Source organism: Alnus glutinosa, chromosome 9 (genome assembly GCF_958979055.1).
Source record: "Alnus glutinosa chromosome 9, dhAlnGlut1.1, whole genome shotgun sequence".
NCBI classification, from domain to species: Eukaryota; Viridiplantae; Streptophyta; class Magnoliopsida; order Fagales; family Betulaceae; genus Alnus; species Alnus glutinosa.
This window is the reverse complement of record NC_084894.1, coordinates 15,954,736-15,970,132: the sequence shown is the minus strand read 5'-3', so window position 1 is coordinate 15,970,132 and position 15,397 is coordinate 15,954,736. Positions and strand designations below refer to the sequence as shown.

The following is a 15,397-nucleotide window of genomic DNA, read 5'->3' as shown; positions in this document are numbered from 1 at the left end:
CCTACCTCATCAATCGACTTCCTTCTAAAGTCACCAAGAAAATGTCTCCTTATGAGTGTCTATTTCACAGCATTCCCGATTACAAATACTTGAAATTTTTGGCTGTGAATGCTGGCCATTTCTTCGACCATATAACTCCTCCAAACTTTCCTTTCGTTCCTCTTCTTGCGTGTTTATTGGATATAACAAAAACCATCTTGGCTATAAATGCCTTCATATTCCTTCCGGTAAAGTTTACATTGCAAGACACTTTGTCTTCAATGAAAATAGTTTTCCATTCTTAACTTCCAAGTTAAACACCTCCTCCTCCTCTCCTCAAATACCTTCATCTCTATTGGTTCCTTATGTCCCCTCATCAATTTCTCCAACCTCTAGGTCCTCTCAGAATACACCCAGTATTCCTCCTTCATCAACCTCTGCATCATCTCCCATAGAACCTCTCACTACCTCTCCCACTCTTCAACCTACAGTCACTTCTGAATCTCCCTCTAGTTCCGAGTCAACTCCTTCACCTGAACCCCTGCCTATCCTTCCAGCTCGAGTCCATGGCATGACCACTCGGTCTCAGAATTTGATTCACAAACTTTACACATTCACTGATGGCAGAGTGAAGTATCCACCTCCTCAAGCTCTTACAGCCACTATAGCAGCACATGAAGATGAACCCACTTGCTATTCTCAAGCAAGTAAAAATCCAAAGTGGCGTGCAGCAATGAACAACGAATTTGATGCTCTTCTCAAAAATGGAACATGGTCCCTTGTTCCATTCTCCCCACAAATGAATGTCGTTGGTTCTAAATGGGTTTTCAGGATTAAAAGGAAAGCTAATGGGGATATTGAACGCTACAAGGCTCGTCTAGTAGCCAAAGGGTTTCATCAACAACCCGGGATTAACTTTGCAGAAACATATAGTCCAGTGGTTAAACCTATCACTATTCGTACTGTGTTGTCCATAGCTGTTTCTGCAGGTTGGGAGATTCGACAAGTAGATGTCAGCAATGCCTTTCTCCATGGTCTTCTTCAAGAGACTGTATATATGGCTCAACCCCCTGGATTTCAGCATCCTCAATATCCAGCAACTGTTTGCAAGCTACGTAAAGCCATCTATGGCTTAAAACAGGCACCACGTGCGTGGTTTTCGCGCCTAAGTGCTCGATTGATTGATCTGAAATTTACAAGCTCCAAGTCAGATTCATCGTTGTTTATCTACAAAGCTAAAGGGATCACCATCTTTGTGCTCATATACGTTGACAACATCATCATTACCGGCTCACATCCAGAATCCATATCTCAGCTCATCAAAGATCTTCACGACTCCTTTGCACTCAAGGATCTCGGTCGTCTCAATTTCTTTCTTGGTGTTGAAGCTACATGGCACCCGGATGGTCTTCATCTTTCACAACAAAGATACATCCATGATCTTCTCACAAAGACAAATATGCTCCTTGCCAAACCGATATCTACTCCCTTATCAGCCTCCACCACTATCAGCCGGTTTGAAGGCTCAACCGTCACAGACCCGACCTCATATCGGAGCACAGTAGGGTCTCTTCAATATCTATCTCTCACTCGACCTGACATTGCTTTCGCCGTCAACAAGGTCCCACAATTTATGCAAGATCCTAGGGACTCTCACTGGTCTGCAGTAAAGCGCATCCTGCGCTACTTGAAGTCCACAATCTCTCATACATTCTGCATCCACAAGAACTCCTCCAAGCAACTCACTGCCTACTCAGATTCAAATTGGGCCAGCTGTCCAGATGACAGGCGTTCCACCTCCGGCTATTGTGTTCTTCTTGGTAAAAATATTCTTTCATGGAGCTCCAAGAAGCAACCAACAGTTTCACGCTCCAGTACTGAATCTGAGTACAAAGCTATTGCCAATGCAGCTGCTGAATTAACATGGATTCAAACTCTACTTCATGAACTTGGTGTTACATCTCCTACGCAACCAGTATTGTATTGTGATAACATTGGTGCCACCTACCTAGTCTCAAATCCTATCTATCATGCTCGCACAAAGCATATAGAAATTGACTATCATTTCGTCCGGGATATGGTTGCCAAGAAGACTCTACAAGTTTGCTTCATCTCTGGGAAAGATCAGTTAGCCGACATCCTTACAAAGTCCCTTGCTGCTGCCAGATTCAACATGCTTCGATCCAACCTCAACGTGCAACTTCCCACGTCGAGTTTGAGGGGGCGTATTGGATTAGATAACGTAGAAAACTTATCTATTGGATTAGATAACGTAGAAGACTTATCGGCTAGTGATAACACCGAAGTATCCGAGTTAGAGTAGGGCTCTTTCTCTATTGATAAACTCTAGACTAGTTGAGTTGTGATAAACTAGGTCTCTAGAGTTATAAGATAACTTAGAGAGTTTCTGTTTTAGTTAACTACATGTAAATCACATCTAGAGTTTATCTAGATGATTCGGTTCTCTATATAAACAAACATACTGCAGTACATTCAAGTACGCAGATTATTCCAAATATCATGTAATTCTATAATACCAACACGTGCTAGAGAGAGAGAGAGCTCATGTCAAGAGGGTTTGTTAGAAATTTTGAACTTCTTTGTTATCATAGTGATAAAAGAGCAAAACTAAAGACCAAATTATATAAGATCCATGATAAGACCCTTGGACCACAATAACCCATGTCCTGCAAATTTACAAATTGGAAAAATTACACTTTAGCCCCCTGATATATCCACCATATGGCGATCTAGCGCCCAATGTTTAAAATTTGGTAGATGACCCCCCTAATGTTAGCCATGTGTGTCAAACTTGGACCTTCTGTATACTTAGTCCGTCTCTTTGAACGGAAAGGAGGTCACGTGCAAGGCCAAAGTTCCACTTTTACCCTCCCAATTCAACCCGACTAACATTGAAAAAAAGAAAAAAGAAAAAGGAAAAGCCAATCTCATCTAAACCCATCTCATCGACACCATCCAGTTGTTCGCCTCCCTCTTCGAGCCCTCTCTACACGTTGCCATCAACGAGCTCTCCAACCTCGCCAACAACATCGCTGACGCCGCCACTCCACCCTAACTTTCAACCTCAAACATTTACGCTCGCCTTCAGCATCCTCCCGAGTCACTGCCTTGTCCGCCTCTCCATACATGTGTTCTTTCTATCCTCTGTATGACCGCGCTCTTGCCACGCTTGCTTCATCTGTCTCCCAACACCCAAGCTAGCCCTTTGGTGCACGCCTCTCACCCCTAGCGCACATTAGCCTCCACCAAGTCCCAATCTAATGTCTTCAACCAAAACAAATCAAACATCGTGAGCGCTTTAGTTTTTGGTTTTGTTTGTTCATTTACTTAAAATGATGGGCTCGAAGACCCAAGGCTTTAAAAGGTTTTGACTAGATTCCACTCTTTTTGAAACTGTTCTCTGCCGTAGAGAAACTTTTCTCTGCCCTGGAGAATGTTTCTGTGGATGCACCCCAAAGGAATCTTGCCGAGGCTGTGAGCATTAGCAACCAAAATCTTGAGTAAGTAAACTCATGTCATGATCATGGGTCCCGAATGACTGCCAGCATTGGTAGTGCAAAACTTGCAAGTGATGGTGACGAAATTGGAAAAGAACTACAGTGCACTGCTGATTAGAACAAATTTTCCGTACAACCCCAAGCTGATATTCCATTACCATCTAGCTTCATTCACGATAACAGTGCCCCACAATCTATACCATTGGACCCCTCCATGCACTCCTGAAACTCAAACTTGGATTCGAAATGTCCACGTTGCAGTCTCAGTATTCGAACAACCTCTTTGAAGTGGACAGAAGGTGCATAACGTGGCTTGACGCTCAGCCATTTAAGTCTGTAATCTACGTGAGCTTTGGAAGTATTGCAAAAATAACAAAGAACGAGCGGTATGGAGGGCTTTCTTCAGCGGGGAGACCAAGCACTACCCTGGCATGCATGTACTGTCTGAACCAAAAGGCTGTCCGGTTGCAGACCATCCCCACTAGGCTGTCTGATTGCAGACCATCGCCCGCCGTTGCCTTCTTCTCCCTCTTCTCCTCACTTTCACTCCCGACATTTTAATATCTTCATATATGCACCCAAACCCACGCACACATAGTGACACACACAGAGATTGTTGACATGGAGAGTGGAAATGTGCAAGTGTTTTTTTACAAGTTGCGAGAGAGCGGCCATGTGAGGACTAACTGGTTTGTGGAGAGAAATGGAACGTACATAGGACTACACGTGTTTTCTGCATGCGCATATTAGCCACTAGTTTTCTGCATGCGCCTAGTTTTCTACACTTGTACACGTCTTTTTTAGTGTTTCAAAACTTTAAGTTAAACGGTGCATTTCTTTCATTGTTTTAAACAACAAAAGACATTAATCAAACGGTGTATTTTGTCGTTGTCTTCTACCTCCTTCAACTTTGATGCAAATGGCTATGGTTATGCACAGGTTGGCGAAGGAATTCTACCAGCTTTTGTCAATAAATAGGGAGTATTTGGAACCTGACTTGGTTTCCAGGTTGAGTGTTTCTAACTTGTCGGAGGACGAGTATCGAGTTGTCGAAGAGTCCACCTCCGAAGTGGAGCGAGTCTCGTCAATTGCTATGGCAGAATTGAAAGCCATTGCCAACTATATGATATCCTCTGGTTATGGAAAGGAGTGCGTGAATATCTACAAGAATATACGAAAATCGATTATCGACGAGACACTGTATCATCTCGGGCTCATCCGAATCCACCATTTTTTTCTTCTTTTAGTTTCCAGGAAACCAAACAACAAAGAGAAAAGGCAGAGGCAGAATAAATATATGCGTTAAAAGACTATGGGTCCACGTTAGCAAACTTTGTGGAGTGGCCAAACTCACCGTTTTGAACACTCAGGACAATTTTGGAACTTTGACCTTTAAAGGATCACGTCCAACGCACGTAACCTCCTTTTCGTCTAAAGAGATAGACTAAGTGGACGGGAGGTCCAGGTGGACACACGTTGCTAACATTAGGGTGGTCATCTACCAATTTTTGAACATTGGGCACCAAATCATCATATGGTGGATTTATCAGAGAAGGTAAAGTGTAAAATTTCCCCTTACAAATTACTTAAATATAATAACTCCTACAGAAACATATATTCAAGGGAAAACTTCACTTATCCCCCCACCCCCCCCCATTCCCCCCAATGCCACCGAGAGAACTATCAAGTGTTTTGCAATTATAACCTCGATTTTTCAAAATTTGCAATGTCGGCTTCCCAATTATCAGCCTCTTTTGATTTCACCCCCTATTAAGATTTAACAAAAAATCCTAAGGGAGGATGCCAACCGCCATTTTTAAATTTTAAAAAATAAATTAATAAACATTTGACTGTTTAAATTTTCTTTCTTTTTTCTTTTTTTCCTCAAGTTCTTAAGGGCAAATTTGTATTTTTATAAATTACGCAGGGTTATAAGAGACATTTCACCTATTAGCCATTTGATTTAACGAAAAGCCCTAATAGTTAAGGTGAAATTAAAAAATGCTAAAACATGGGATGCTAACATTGCAAATTTTGATAATTCGAGGTTATAATTGCAAAACCCTTAACAGTTCAAAGGGGGGTAAGTGAAGTTTCCCCTAAGTTTAAACAAACTCCCAACTTTCTAATGCAAAGAAACATGAAATATCAACACTCAATATTATCTAGGATTGTCTTCAAAGGTCCCCAATTAGCACTATTGAAATTACAAACTCCACCTTTTTTTTATTGGTCTTTAAGCTTCTTTTTTCATGAGCATCTTGTGTCCTGCTTCAGACATCAATACCTCCATATATCAAAAACCAATAAGAATCTGATATTATCATCTTTTCCCATGGCAACTGATTATTATGCAAAACTTATGCTATCCATTTGAAATAATTGATTCCCGATTCCTCAATCAATGACTATTTTTCCAGATTTTGATACATTAAATCAACATTCAACATCATCTCGCAAAATGACAGTATGTCGATATACAAAAGTAATCAAGCATGAATCAATCAAAGGGTACAAGAAACACTTGTGTAGAAAATAATTAAAAAAAAAATTACCTGAAAAAGTATAAGTACTCTTAAACCTTGGTTTTTCATCTCCATAAGCATCATGTCAAGAAGTTGCAGCTTGCCACTAGCTTTTATTCCAACATCCAAATACTCGACTTCTTGAAGGCCTTTAGTTAGCAATATTTGGAGGGATGGATCCACAACATAGGGATGATCACACAACTGTCAAGAAATACAATTCAAGTATCCTTAATGAAAATGACAATATACATGGAAAGGGCTACCTTTCTTCTCACTAGACCTTGCAAACAAGAATTGTATGACTCAGCTGTCCGAAATGCAGACAATTTCTTTTAATGTCTCTAACAAAGATTTAAAAATGCAAACAAAATTAGAAACTTCAAAACTAAGATTGACCAAAAACAAGGTTCAAAAAAAAAACAACTAAATAAAAAGTTCAAGATTGCAGAATTTAGGAGTTTCAACTTATATATAACTTACCAACACAACTTAAATTCCAAATACTAATTACAAATGATAAAAAATCAAATTAAAACCTTTAGAAATTTCCTAGATTACGAATTGTCATGGGATCATATCTTTTTTTTTGATAAGCAAGAAAGGTTTTATTAAAAAAGCGTAAGGCACCCCAAACCATCCGACACCCAATCCAAGGGCATGTCAAGAGAACAGACACTCAAGGGGTAAGGAGAGTCTCCATCCTCCCCAACCCAAACCTCATCGCCTTGATCCCACACAACAATCTCCCTAGACGGGCCAAAACCTACCAGCCACTTCTGAGATTGGATCAAGCCGTCCGACCTTGAAATTCACATCCTTTTCAGGGATTGGAGTGTTAAATCACCACTTATCCTAAAAGCTTAAGTTAATAGGAAGAGGTAAATTTATTTACTTAATCAATACTTTAACACTCCCCTTCACGTGCGGGCTCAGACTTCCTTTTAATAGGTGAAGCCCAACACGTGGAATATTTAATTGAAATGGAAGGTAAATGATGGAGTCAAGGTTTGAACTCAAGACCTTTGGCTCTGATACCATGTAAAAATCCATGGGCCTTACTCACTCTCAAAAGATGCATTGAAAGAAGAGGGGACACCATGGCTTATAAAGTGCCAAGGTGAAGGAAATCTTAACGATGTGGGACACTTTAACATGGAGAAGCTCAACCACCCAAAGGAGAGGGGACACTCAGGAGAAGGAAGCCTCGCCGAAGAAAGCTAGACGAAGGAGACTTACTGACCTCTTCCCCACCTGGCTTCAGCTAGGACTAGACCACGGTCCCGCTCAAGACCTGAGAAGGACCTAAAGGCAACGTCGTCGGAGCACTAAGAGCTGTCACAACCTCGTAAAACAGAGAAGCATCCATCTGAGCGCCTCTGCCTACCTTCGATCTTGGGTGATATCTCAACATCAATTTGGACTCGTACGGATAGATGGGAGCCCCACACTCCTACATTACTAGAAGAGAAAAGTGGAGCCTTTCTCCCAACGCAGCCCACCCCCCACAAAGAAGAGACACCGAAGGAATCTGACCCAACTTCAAAGAAGTCAAGTGCCGGAGAAAACCCCATAGAATCCAAATCCGAGCACCCAAAAGGGACACTCACCACTTTTGGAGGTAGAGCAGAGGCAGAGGCTGCTCTCGCAGAAAGGGACCCAAAAAACACTGAAACAGGACCAAAGATCGCCGGCAACAACATACCTGGAAACACAAAGGCTTGCACGGGAGAGGAGGCATACCTAGAAACGCAGACTCCGGAGCAGAAGAATTCGGCTCAGACCCTGCTGGCAACAGAAGAGAATGCACAACTTATACCGACAGTTTTGCAAATCCCTCAAAAACAAGAGAAGAGAGATCAACAGCCAACAACGTGTTCAAGCAAGAGTCGGCGCCTTCAAGAGGAAAGGACAAAGGCCTCACAGGAGTATCTTCAGCACCTTTAGACATCTCAGAACTGGTCAAAGCAGACAACCCACCACCCATGTCAACCTCCGTTGTCACCTCCGGCCATTGAAGACCCGATGCAGACCCAAAACCCAAAGAGAACTCAAAACCCACTTCAAGATCCAAAGGGAGCCCTTGACCTGTAACCTCAGTCCGCTTCTTAGATTTGGGCTTCGTCATAACCCAGCCCAGACGGAACCCTTTAAAATTGAAAGTGGGTTTTAGACCCAGCCCGAAAGCAAACAAACGACCAATCAATGATCCGACCCATCATCCTCACAAGAAGGTTCCTCCACGTACGCAGATTCAAACAAGGCAAAATCTTCCTTGCTAATCCTAGTGTGCCTTCGACAGAGAGAAAACGTGTTGGATGTTCCTTGCCCTGCAGTTTCAGCAACAAGTCCTAACCCAATCGTTCCTTCTCCATCACAGAGCAGTCAAGGGCCAATCTCACCTCCTCTGAGGCTATTAGTCTCACCGTTGGGAGAAGATCAAGCTCACGCCTCTCAACCAACGGAACCCGTAACTTGACAGGGCCCTTTGACTTCACCACCTCTGCGAACGACAGTAGATCACCACCCACAAAAAGAGCTAAGCCCCACCCAAGCTTGGGGAGGAGACCTTCAAACCCAAAACCTCATTCCCATCCTTCTTCTCCACCAGAGACAACACACCAACAAGAGAAGACACAGACGTGGTTTCCAGGAAAACCATCACCTTGCACAATTCATCAACCACTCTGTTCCAGCCCCGCCCTCCGAAAACAAGATGAACCCTCTCACAACACACCAACGGGAGAAGACCCAGATGTGGTTTCCAGGAAAACCATCACCTTGCATAACTCATCAACCACTCTATTCCAGCCCCACCCTCCTCATCTCTGCGGAAACAAGATGAACCCTCTCCAGCCACCAACTGCAAAAACCACCAACTTCAATAAGCGGTTATCCTTATTACAACCTTTCCGAACAATCCAAGCCTTCGAATCTTCCCGGAAGGATCATGGTTGGGATCATATCTATAATCAAAATCCAATTATCTTGACAAATTTATAACTAGTCCCACATAAACCTTTTTTTGATAGGTAAGCAAAAAAGTTTATAAAAAGCGTAAAGGCACCCCTAAGCATATGGGAAGTATACAAAAATAACACAAAAACAAGAAAAAAGAGGAAAGAGAGGAAAAACACCGGCAAAACCCAACAAAACCAGCCCACAAAACTCGGAGACTATTACATCACAACAAGAGCCCTCTTGCCTTGCCCCGACTGGAACCAGAACCCCTGGCATCATAATTGATCTTGCACCCTAAGTTCTTCACCTCACGACTCCCTTTAGACTTAAAAGTGAAGACAGAAGCCTCTAGGCACTTTGCATCAACTTGAGCCATTAAGTCTAAAAAGCCCTCCACATTCCCCTCGTGTGAGACCCCCAAAGTGTTAAAAACAAAAGCTATGGTCAAAGGCTACCCCGAGAGAACCATCAAACCCTACAGAACCACCTCCCCTCGAAACTTCACCCACCTCTGAAGAAGACAACAGAGGAGGGCATCCAAACACAGAATGGACCGAAGAGAGAGGAGACCCACCCACTTCTGACGAAGGAAATGCACCGCTTGGAAAAAGGAAGCCATGCCGAAGAAGAGGCTGACAGACATCGTCTCGAAAAGGTGCAAGCAGAGACACTACCCCATCCCTCACAGGTGCTACCAAGGGCTTGGTTACAGCCCCAAACGATGGCATAGGAGGCAAGGGAGCACTGATTGCCGCCAAGGCCTCAGCAAGCAAGAGCTCATCCATTGTGCCAACCTTAGGCTTCCAGGAGTATCTAAGCACCGACTTGGATTGAGACGGATAAATAGGCTCTCCCAACTCTGACATCACAGGGAGAGTGCAACGTAGCCTTTCACCTAATGCATCCGCACCTGAAGATCAGTCACCAGAAACATCCAGGAATGCTGGACCACTCCCCACGAGAGCCGAAGACAGAGTCAGCTCCGGCAAAGCAAAGTGGGCAGGCTGGCCACCTCCGGCGAACTTCCAAGCAGCACCCAACTCCAGCAGCCTGGAGCTGGCCTTAGACACAAACAGCAAAGGAGGCTGACCCCCACCAACAGGCCTCACCAAGGCAAAGGCAACCAGGATGGACCCGCCAACAACAACATCAAAACACGCCGGCGCAGCAGAGACAACGAGATCCAAACTCGGAGTAGAGGAAACCACCGTCGAACCCGAAGCAGATCCATCGCCGACAAGAGATGGAGAGGACAAAGCTGTAAACTAAAAACAATCTTTGGGACAAAAGCTTTAAGCACTTAACTATTAGGTTGGATACTGATACAATATTTATAGACTTTACAGTGTGCCATGTATATGGCATGGTATAATGTCATAGACTAAATAAGGTAGGTAATATTCTATCCTAGGAAAGTAAGGCTGGCAATATAGCCACTGACTGTACAATAGGAAAGTGTTGAGAGAATAATGAGATATAGATAGCTATAGGTTTGATATGGTGAGGAAATCAAAATCAATTCTTGTTTAGGAAGATCCCCTTGAGTCACTGCTAGTTGTCTGCTAACAGAGTGTGTAGCGGGGGCTAGGGTTTGTCAACTGTTTGTGAGTGTAGCTGCTACGTAGGGTTTTGGTGAGGTTACTATCTTATCCTTAACACCCCCCCGCAAACTTATGGGAGAAACGACTAGAAGTTTGTCACGCAGGAGGCAGAAGCGGTAGGCAGTGAGGCCTTTGGTGAAGAGGTCAGCAATTTGATCAAGGGTGGAGAGGTAGCGGAGCTGGATGTCTTTGTTGAGGACTTTTTCCCGGATGAAATGAACGTCCACCTCGATATGCTTTGTGAGAGCATGTGATACGGGGTTGGTTGCCAGTGCTAAGGCGCTAGAGTTATCACACCAAATGATTGGTGGAGATTGTAAGGAGAGCTGTAATTCTCTAAAGAGCATGCGGAGCCAGTAGAGGTCTGCTGTAACAAGAGACATGGCGCAGTACTCGACTTCAGTGCTGGAGCGAGAGACGACGTGCTGCTTCTTGGAAGACCAAGAGATGAGGTTAGGGCCAAAGAAAATGCCGTATCTAGTGGTAGAGCGGCGATCGTCGGGGTTGTCGGCCCAATCCAAGTCACAGTAGCCCGTGAGATTGAAGGAGCCTTTAGTATAATGAAGGTTGGAGTCAACTATGCATTTCAAATACCGAAGGACTCGTTTGGCGACTATCCAATGAACAGAAGTAGGCTTGTGCATGTGCTAGCAGAGCTGATTGACAGAATACGGGATGTCCGGGCGAGTGAGTGGCATACTGGAGGGCACCAACAATGTGGCGATATTCGGTTGGATTGGGCAACACATCACCATCAAACTTGGACATTTTGGAGCTAGTAATGTAGGGAATTCGGTATGGCTTGGAGTTTGCTATTCAAACACAATTGATGAGGTTCTGAATGTATTTGGATTGCTGGAGATGGAGTCCGATTGAATCCTGAAGGGTTTGAATACCGAGGAAGTAGGAGAGAGGGCCGAGGTTCTTCATGGCAAAGTCAGCTTGTAGTTTGGAAATAAGGGACTGCATGGTGCTTGCATTGTTACCTATGACAATGATATCATTGACATAGACTAAGAGAAAAATGTGAGAGCTGCTAGTATGATAAACAAATAAGGAAGGATCAACTTGAGCGCTAGAACAATCAAGTTCAAGTAAAGAGTGAGAGAGTCGGGTAAACCAGGCCCGAGGAGCCTGTTTTAACCCATAAAGGGCCTTGTGCAATTTGCACACATAGGTGGGAAATTGAGGGTCCACGAAGCCTTGTGCTTGTTCCATGTAGACGTTCATCAAGAAAACCGTGAAGAAAGGCATTGGAGACGTCTAATTGCTTGGTGCTCTAGTCAAAGTGAACGGCCAGAGCTAGAAGTAACCGGATCATAGCCGATTTAATGACAGGACTGAAGGTGTCATGATAGTCAATCCCACAGAGTTGGTCAAAGCCTTTAGCGACTAAGCGAGCTTTGTATCGCTCAATACTACCATCAAGGTTTTGTTTAATTTTGAAAACCCATTTGTTGCGCAAAACATTCTGGTGGGATGGACGGGGACAAAGGGGACCAAGTTTGGTTGGAGAGGAGGGCGTGGTATTCGGCAATCATGGCAACAATCCATTCGAGTTGGGATGCTGCTTGTCGGTAAGTGGATGGTTCAGGGGGAAGAGGGGCACTAATGTGGCTGAGGATGGGAGCGGTGTTGGTTAGGAAGGAGGTGAAACCAGGGAAGGATCGGGGTTTGGAGGAACTAGTTTGTGAATGGGTGACAAGACGATTACCAAGGGGAATGAGTTGAGTAGGAATAGAGGGCGGTAAGGAGGGAGGGCTGGGGGGTTCAAAATGGAGGAGATCGGGTGAGGCAAGCGAAGGAGGGTCTGGAGAAATTGAAGTGGAGACACAAGGTGATGGAGGTGTAGGGGCAGGAGACAGTAGAGGTGAGACAAGGAATAGTTTGAGGAGCTTGGAGCAGGCAACCAGGAGAAGGAGAGAGGCTGGCTGGCTGAAATAGGATGGGAGAATCGGGAGGAGTAGTAATACAGCAAGAGCCGTGTGGGATGGTGAGACTTTAGGAAGGAAATTTAGCTTCATCGAAGACCACGTGGCGGGAGAAGTAAACCTTTTGAGAGTTGGGTTCCAAACAGCGATAGCCTCGTTGATTCGCACCATAGCAGAGGAACATGCAGGGTTTGCTGCAAAAGGTTAACTTGTGAGCAGCATAGGGACACAGAAGTGGATAGCAAAGGCAGCTAAAAGTTTGGAGCAGGGTGAAATCAAGGGCTTTATGGAATAATTTGAAAAAGGGGGAATCATTGTTTATAACAGGAGATGGTAAACGGTTGATAAGAAAAACAAAGGTGAGAAAAGCATCAACCCAATATTTGGGTGGGAGACCGGATTGTGCAGGGAGGGTGAGGCCGGTTTCTAGGATGTGGCGGTGCTTCCTCTCAGCAATGCCATTTTGCTCAGAGGTGTGAGGGCTTGTGAGGCGATGGAAGATGCCATTTTGGCTTAAGAATTTCATGAAAGCAGTGGAGGTGTATTCACCACCATTGTCGGATTTAAGATACTTAATGTGAGTATCAAAAAGATTTTCGACAAGAAGTTTAAATTTTATAAAACAGGGAAGAACATCACTTTTATTAAGTAAGGGATACAACCAAGTAAACCGACTGAACTCATTAATAAAAATAACATAATACTTGCACTCACTCAAGGATGGTACAAGGGAGGTCCATACATCCGAGTGGATGACTTCTAGGGGACTACTAGAACTTCTTATTGCTGGAGAAAAAGGTAACTGCTTCGACTTGCCAAGTTGACAAGACTCACACACTGAAGAGGGACTAACAAAACCGACTATAGGTAGATTTTGATGACAAAGGAGATGTTGAAGAACTGAAGTAGAGGGGTGGCCTAGTCATTGATGTCAAACCATGTCAGTGGTTTTGACACCAAGAAGAGCAATGAAACCTCGAGTTTTATTGGAAGATTGGGGCTGTAACCGAATGGGGTACAACCCATTTTCACTAAGTCCGTGGAGCAGAACCGTTCCTGTCCGATTGTCCTTCATAGTAAAATCAATATCAGCAAAATTTATTAATCAAAAGTAAGTTTGCATATGCTGAGGGGCAATGCAGAATTTTGGAGAGAAGAAAGTTTTGAGATGTAGATATAGGAGATTGAACAATAGAAGAACCAATATGTTGAACAGACAAACCTGCACCGTTATCTACTCCAACAATATCTGGACCATCACAAAGGGCTGAGGATCGGTGAGGTTGGAAGGATCGGCCGTGACACGTGTATTTGCGCCGAAGTCAGCCAGCCACTCATTATTGACAAAGTCTTCATTGGTATGGGCAGTCATGGCTGCAAGTTGCTCGGGTGGATGGCGACCTTGGTAGGCGTAGTCCATGCAATGGTAGTAGTCGAGGGCACGATGGCTGCTTTTGCCACAAAACTGGCAGGGAGAATACTGGCCAGGAGGCAGGGCAGTACCAGATGCAATAGAAATTGAAGTCTGTTGTGGTGGTGGATTTCTTGGAGAGAATGATGGTGAAGAGTACTGATTGTGTGGAGAAGAGTGACGAAATTGTCCAAGTGGTTTAGGAAAAAGTCTAGGTTTTCGGAAGTTGGTAGGACTGTTGCGGAAGGAGTAGGGACTGCAAGATGGTTTGGATCGCTGAGTATGAAGTGTAAAGGAACCAGCTTCAGGGTTAAGGGCTTGCTATTGGTTTTGAAGAAGTATTTCGTGGCTAAGCAACTCGGATTGGAAATCATGAAAGGAAGTTTCTCGGTCACATAGTGTAAAGGCAGTAACAAAAGAATTAAAGGTCCGTTGATTCCACTGATGATGAGTGAAATCAGGTCATCATCATCAACAGGTTTACCTACTGCAGAAGTTCATCAGCCTAGGCTTTAGCTTGGTTCAGGTATTCAGTGCACGTCTTATTCCCCTGCTGCAAGCTTTGCAACTGACGCTTGGGATGGGAGATGCATGATCTGGAATGAGCAGCAAAACGAGTGGCCAGAGAGGTCCACGCAAGCCTCGATGTGTTTAAACTGTACATCGAAAGCACAAGTGAAGGTGCTAGATAGCAGAAAATGAGGCTTAGAAGCTGCTGATCTCGTCTCAGCCATGCGACATAGGCTGGATTAGTTATCTGGGCACCACCATTAGCATTGGCGATGTTTTGGGCGGACAGGGTTCTGTTCCATCAAGCAATCCCTAGAGTTCGTAGCCACATAGGATAGGTGAATCTGAGCAACCCATCCGAGGTAGTTAGGGCCTTCCAATTTGATGCTGCCGAGCTGTGTAACGTTGGGCATCAAAGGGTTGAATCTGAGCAACCCATCCGAGATAGTTAGGGCCTTCCAATTTGATGCTGCCGAGCTGTGTAACGTTGGGCATCAAAGGGTTGGTTTCAACAGGTACAGCGGTTGTGTTGGCTATTGGTTGGCTGTGATACCATGTAAACTAAAAACAATCTTTGGGATAAAAGAGTTAAGCACTTAACTATTAGGTTTGATATTGATACAATATTTATATAGACTTTACAGTGTGCCGCGTATATGGCATGGTATAATGTCAGACTAAATAAGGTAGGTAATATTCTATCCTAGGAAAGCAAGGGTGGTAATATAGCCGTTGACTGTACAATAGGAAAGTGTTGAGAGAATAATGAGAGATAGCTAGCTATAGGTTTGATACGGTGAGGAAATTAGAATCTGTTCTTGTTTAGGAAGATCCCCTTGAGTCACGGCTAGTTGTCTGCTGACTGAGTGTGTAGCAGCAGCTAGGGTTTGTCTACTGTTTATGTGTAGCTGCTGCGTAGGGTTTTGGTCAGGTTACTATCTTATCCTTAACAAAAGCCACC

At 44.0% G+C, this 15,397-nt stretch overlaps 1 protein-coding gene across 1 annotated transcript in view; it reads right to left on the bottom strand.

Moving 5' to 3' along the window:
- Nucleotides 1-15,397, bottom strand: part of LOC133877754 (helicase protein MOM1) — an 84,177-nt gene that overhangs the window by 16,475 nt on the left and 52,305 nt on the right. The window contains exon 13 of the mRNA XM_062316151.1: nt 6,053-6,226. Coding sequence (XP_062172135.1) covers nt 6,053-6,226 — 174 coding nt within the window. The remainder of the gene's footprint in view (nt 1-6,052; nt 6,227-15,397) is intronic.